The 5746-nt window shown below is 62.7% G+C and overlaps 1 protein-coding gene across 1 annotated transcript; it reads right to left on the reverse strand.

Moving 5' to 3' along the window:
• Nucleotides 1–175: 175 nt before the first annotated feature.
• Nucleotides 176–5309, reverse strand: BTBD17 (BTB domain containing 17). Its single transcript, XM_030837556.2, has 3 exons — nt 4951–5309; nt 3038–3314; nt 176–1764 (listed from the first exon to the last, which is right to left on the reverse strand). The coding sequence occupies exons 1-3, from the start codon at nt 5033–5035 to the stop codon at nt 690–692; spliced, it is 1437 nt and encodes a 478-aa protein (XP_030693416.1). The 5' UTR covers nt 5036–5309; the 3' UTR covers nt 176–689.
• Nucleotides 5310–5746: the final 437 nt, after the last annotated feature.

The following is a 5746-nucleotide window of genomic DNA, read 5'->3' on the forward strand; positions in this document are numbered from 1 at the left end:
TTGAGTCTTGATGGTTGTGTTGGAAACTAGACCTTGTCTGAAATGTGGGGTGGCCATGACTGATTGAGAGTCACCCCAACTCCCCCCCCACCCCCTAGTGCCCGGAAGGGCGGGGCTGTAAGGCCCATTCACATCCCCTCCCCCCAGCCTTCCCCCCTCCCCAGACCCCCTCCCAGGAGAGGCCAGAGACTTGGGGTGGTCCACAAGCCAAATGAAGTGGTTACCCCCTGCAAGTCGGGACTCAGAAGTTGCTCAGCTAAGCCCCCCAGCTTCAGGGTGAGAAGCTCCCACAGTGGTACCCAGTGCCGTGACCAGTTGGATGCTCTTACCTGCCCTGTTCCCTGTGGAGGTGGGGCCCTCAGGGAAAAGCTAAAGAAAGATGGGGAGCCCCTGACCTGTGCAGCCCTCCTTGGACGGCTTTTACCCATGAACTGGGTGGTTTAATCATCCCCTCGCCTCTCTGAGCATTGGTTTATTCTACCGCGTTACCTTCAAGTCAGCATGAAATCAGCTCCTGAAACCAGGCATCTGGTCTACCACCCCTCAGCTGGATTCCACCCAAGGGGCCAGGGTGGGCACCTCCACTGGCCATGCCACTCCTGGTCCCTCTGGCCCATCTCTGCTGGGCCTGTATTTCCCGATCCAGAGGCCTCAGGGACGCCGAGCTTCCCGCCCCGGGCCCCGCTTGGCTACTTGGGGGTCCGGATGAGGGGGTGGTAGACGGGCTTCACGATGAGGTGCAGGTGCAGGGCGTTCTCCACCAGGTACTCGGAGTTGCGCCGCTGCAGGTCGGCGTGCGCCAGGAAGTCGCCGGCCTCCTCGCTGCTCTGGTGAAAGCTGTAGGCGTGGCGGACCAGCAGGCGGCCGTGCTGGCGCGTCCCCACCAGCACGGTCTTCTGGAAGCTCACGCCCGCCGCGTCGCCGCCGCTGCTGGCCGGCGTGACCACGAGCCGCGGCCGGCCGTCCTCGGGGCGCGCGAGGGGCAGCGCGGTGCCCGCGGCATCCGCGTAGACGGGCCGCAGGCTGACAGGCAGCCAGCGCGGCGAGAAGAGCACGTTCCACGTGACCCGGCGGCCCGAGTCGTGGCCGCTGGGGCCCAGCTGCGTCTGGAAGCTGGTGCTGCGATCGTCGCGGGCCGGGTTGTTGATGACCCACGGGGCGCCCCACGCGGGCGCGAGGTAGTTGCGGGGCAGGAAGGAGCTGCCGTTGACGTCGAAGAACTTGGCATAGTGCAGCGGCGAGGCGGCGTGGAACTGGTAGGCCTGCAGCAGGAGGTCGGCCACCGCCGGGCCGTGGCGCGCCAGGGCTGCCGAGCGCGCCTGCAGCTGGAACAGCTGCGCCGGCGGGATCATGGGGTAGCGGATGGAGCGCAGTGCCCGCTCGGCCACGGCGGGGGGCGGCCGCGCGCGGCCCAGCCACGCCTCCAGCGCGTGGAACAGCTCCAGCTCGTCCTGCAGCACCAGGTCCGAGCGCGGCAGCAGCTGCGCCAGCAGCTCGGGGCTCACTGCGCCCCACTCGGCGCTCCCCGCCACGGCCGACAGGTTCCAGGCCAGGAACTGCAGGCAGCTCTGGCGCAGGGCCTCGTCCCCGGTGCTCACCGCGTAGTGGTACCAGCCCACCGCCGGACCCGCACCGCCCGCCAGGTGCGCGCGCATGTAGTCGGCCACGCCCCGCTGCAGGGAGGACACGCCGTACTTGGTGGCCAGCCTGTGCAGGGGGATGGCCTGCGCCAGCAGCACGATCAGTTCGCCGCAGTAGAGGTACCTGCCGGAGAGGCGCAGAGATGGGGCGCGGTCAGGGGGGGCGGGCCCACCCCGACCCCACCCAGAGCCGCATTCTGGGTCCAGAGGGCCCCGGCCTTGGTCAGAGACCATCATGGTCAAGGGCGCCAACAGAAGGGCCCTCCCAGGCCCATCCGACCTCATGGCCTCTTCTTTCCGTTTCTCGTGGGGACATGGAAATAGCATGCATGTATTGAGCACCTACTACGTGCCGAGCTCTGTGCTTGAAGAAGACAGATGTAGCGCCTGCCATTGCGAGGTTTACTATCTGGACTCCCATGCTGCCAGCTGCTCGCTATGAGAGTGGGCAAGCCATTTCACTTCGCTGTTTGCCTCTGGGACTAAAAGATGTTTCCCAGGCTCCCTTAGAGCGAGTGCGGGCACGTGACTGAATTCTAGCCAATGAGATGTCCGCAGAGGCACAGAGTGGGATTGGGGGAAGGCTGGTTAAATAGAACTGACTGGGGTGGCGGGGAGACCCTTTGGCCCTTCTGTGTTATCCCTCTTCCCGTTGCCCGGAAGTTGGAAGCAATGACCCGAATTCTGCAGCCATCTTATCTAAGCCGTCACATTAGGGTCACTTTCTCAGGCTAGAGTGTGAATGGTGCCCCACTAGCAGGAGGCAGGAGATGGGGCAGAGAGATGGCTAACGTTTTTAGCTCCCTAGCCCTCTGGTTCAAGACGGGGCCAGACACCAAAGCCACCCGGAGACATTAAAATAAGAAACGACTGCTTGGGGGACTTCTCTGGTGGTCCAGTGGCTAAGACTCTGTGCTCCCAACGCGGGGGGTGGGTTCGATCCCTGGTCAGGGAGCTGGATCCCACATGCTGCAGCTAAAGATCCCACGTGCCACAACTAAGACCCGGCGCAGCCAAATAAATAAATAAATATTTTTTTAAGAAAGGAAAGAAACGACTGCTTGGCCCAACCCTAGACGGGAAGCCCAGGACCCAGGGTGGGGCCCGGGAATCTACAGTTTTTAAAAGCTCTCAGGGCCAGATTTGGAAACAGCTCTGAGGGTAACTGGGAAGTGACATCAAACCACACAGAGCCTCCAGGCAAGGGCAGGGGAGTCACGCTGCATTTTGCAGGAGTGCAGTGGAAGGAGGGAAGAAGGAGGCGGTTGCACGGTCATCCTAATGACATCCAGGGAATGGGCATGATGTCTGCTAGGATCCAGGGCTCCCATCACCCTGTGAGTGGAGAAGCCAGGGGCTTGGAAAGTCCTGGAGTCTTCCCCCTGATCCTTCCCCACCTGATGAACTTGTCAAAGACAGCAGCACCGTCCCGGGGCTCCTGCAGCACCACCTCGCTCTGGTTACTCAACAGCTCCCGGAACAGCTCACTGTGCAGTCCCAGCAGCAGGCGGTGGGCGTGGAAGACTCGGACCTCGTCGGTGCCCGCAGCCTGGACCCGCAGCACCACGTCGCTGGCATTGCCCTGCCGCAGCAGCTCCTGCAGGCGTTGGAGCAGCGTCTGGGAGTGGTTGATGGAGGTGCCCGTTGACTCCCCGCCGACATCGGTTTTCTGGGCTGCAGCAGGAAGGAACACGGCACAGCCTGAGAAGGCACCCGGGCCCCGGGCAGCATGCTGGGGTTGCAGAGGGGCCAGCTGGACATGCATGTGGTTGGATGTGGGCAGAGAGTGGATGAGCCTGGGGAGGCTGTGTGCTCACATGTTTGTGCCCATGAAGTGCGTGGATGCACGTGTGTGCACACAAGCACATCCTGGGTGGGGAAGCTTGTAAACCTGACCCTGAGCAGACCATGAGAGGATGCTCTTGGAAGGTGGGCAGATTCCTGGTGGGGAGAGCTCGTGACCCGGCGTGGGACAAAGTGTCCAGAGCTGGTCTCCATGATGCCAGACCCCTAGGCGGGGGTCGAGGAACCTCTTGGTTCCCCCCCATCTCACCTCCTGAGGAACTGTGCACCTCACCCCTCGGAAGAGTTGTCCAAAGGAGTGCAGTCACTAACAAACTGAGCACTTACTACTAGCCAGACACGCTCCTGGGAGCTCAGAATAGCGCAGTGAACAAAACAAGCCAGCTTCTTACACTCGTCAAAGCACAAGCTCCTTAGACAGGCAACAAATACACAAGGAAGCACTCTAGCTTTCGATTGTGGTAAATAAGGGAGGTGATAGCAGTGGCGGGGCAGCTCCTTCAGGTGCAGGAATCAGAGACAGGCTCCCTGAGGAAGCGTTGAGAAGGAGCCTGCCAGAGGCCCTGGAAGAGGATGGGCTTGGCAAGCTGGGGGGTGGGGGGCCCGAGGATCCGCCCCAGCGCTGAGTGGGAGGGGAGGGCCTGGCTGTGAGAGGAGGCTGCAGCCTGCAGGGGAAGCTGCTTCCAGGCCCAGCAGCCCTCCTGGGTCCCATCTCCACTGGCCTGCGGGAGACCAGAGAAAGCACAGAGGGCCAGCTTGTCCTGGACAGGACTCTCGGGGTACCTGTGCCTTGAGGCTGGTGTTCCCGCCTTGCAGGCTGGGCGCGCTGGGCCCTTCTCGCATGTTTCCAGGGATACCGTGAGGGTCAGCTGGGGACATGCCCTCGGTGACAGAAAACTCAATGACAGAAAACACTGCCAGCAGCTTCTCCAAGCGGAGCACAGTGTGAGGAGCTGACAGCAGCAGATGGGCACACCTACCCCGCAGCGCACGCGCGCACACACACACACACATGCACTCACACACATGCACACACACGCACTCTCACACACACACACACACACACACACACACACACACACACGAGTCCCGAGGCCCATGTGCGCTCTTGGAGAGGACACTCACAGGAGAGCAGAGCATCTTTGTGTAAAGCAAGAGGGAGACAGGGAGGAAGAAAGGGTGAGAGGAGCCCGAGGTTATCTCCCAGCCTCGCCTCTCCAAGCTGTCACACTGAAGGCCCCGAATGCGGATGGCATCCCCACTCGCCTCTAGCTGGGCCCTGCTGCCTGGGACAATGGACAGTGGAAGGGTCTTCTTGTCGTTGAGACTCCTGCCTGCCTGCCCGCCCAGCCCTCGTCCCCTCGGAGGCAGGCTGCCCTCCTCCACGGAGCTGTGTGATCAAATCCACTCTGCGCCCGTCCTGGCTGGCTGGACACCGCCCCCTCCTGGCCGTGTGTGGCTAAAGCCGGAAGGTCCTGCCCCTTCTCCCTGCCCCCTGCCCACTCACCTGCACGAGCGACCAGGCCCACTAGGGTCAGGATGGCCCAGAAGCTGGCCCAGGACCCAGGTTTGGTGCAGCCCAGCCTAAGCATCTTTGTGCCCTGCCCCCAAGCCCACTGGAGGGAGAGCGAAGCCCAGACCTCTCCACTCACATTCCTCCTCCTTATATAGGGTCCCGCCCAAGGGGCTGGTGCCCTCCCTTCCCCGGCTGGCTTCCCGCCCACCACCCAGCCTCTGCCGTGGATTGGTGGAAACGGGCCCCAGCTGTTGCCCAGGCAACGAGTTAAGCCAGAGAGCAGCAGCCCCAGGGGCTATTGTGCTGCCGGTGGGCCCCTGAGGGGGACGGATCCGGCACCCTCCCCCATAGCTCCTACCACCTGGCACAGCGAGTCATTCCTCTTCTGGGAAGTTTAAGGCTCTCCAAAGGGCAGGCAGAGGGCTCCAGAACCAGTGGCCGCCACCAGCGCAGAGGGTCGCCGGCCCCCTCCCCGGATCCCAGGCTCAGCCTCCACCCTGGCACAGAGCACGAGCTTGCCAGCGTCACGGCTGGGGAGCCGTGGTGAGCCGGCTGCAAAGGAAGGGCCTGGAAGAGAAACACGGCGGCAGCTCAGGCTCCCACCCCTCCCCCTCTCCCATTTTGGGGTGGGCTGGCTCTCCAGAAAGGAGGGCAAGGGTCTCAAATAGGGGCCCGCGGGGTAACTGATAGCATTTTCGTGTTCTTCTCTGAAGAATGTTCCTGGGAGGGTGATGAGCCTTTAGGGAGGTGGGGGCTGTGACCAGCACACCCCTCACCCCGTGTCAAG

The sequence above is a fragment of the Globicephala melas genome, chromosome 20, assembly GCF_963455315.2.
Source record: "Globicephala melas chromosome 20, mGloMel1.2, whole genome shotgun sequence".
Lineage (NCBI taxonomy): Eukaryota > Metazoa > Chordata > Mammalia > Artiodactyla > Delphinidae > Globicephala > Globicephala melas.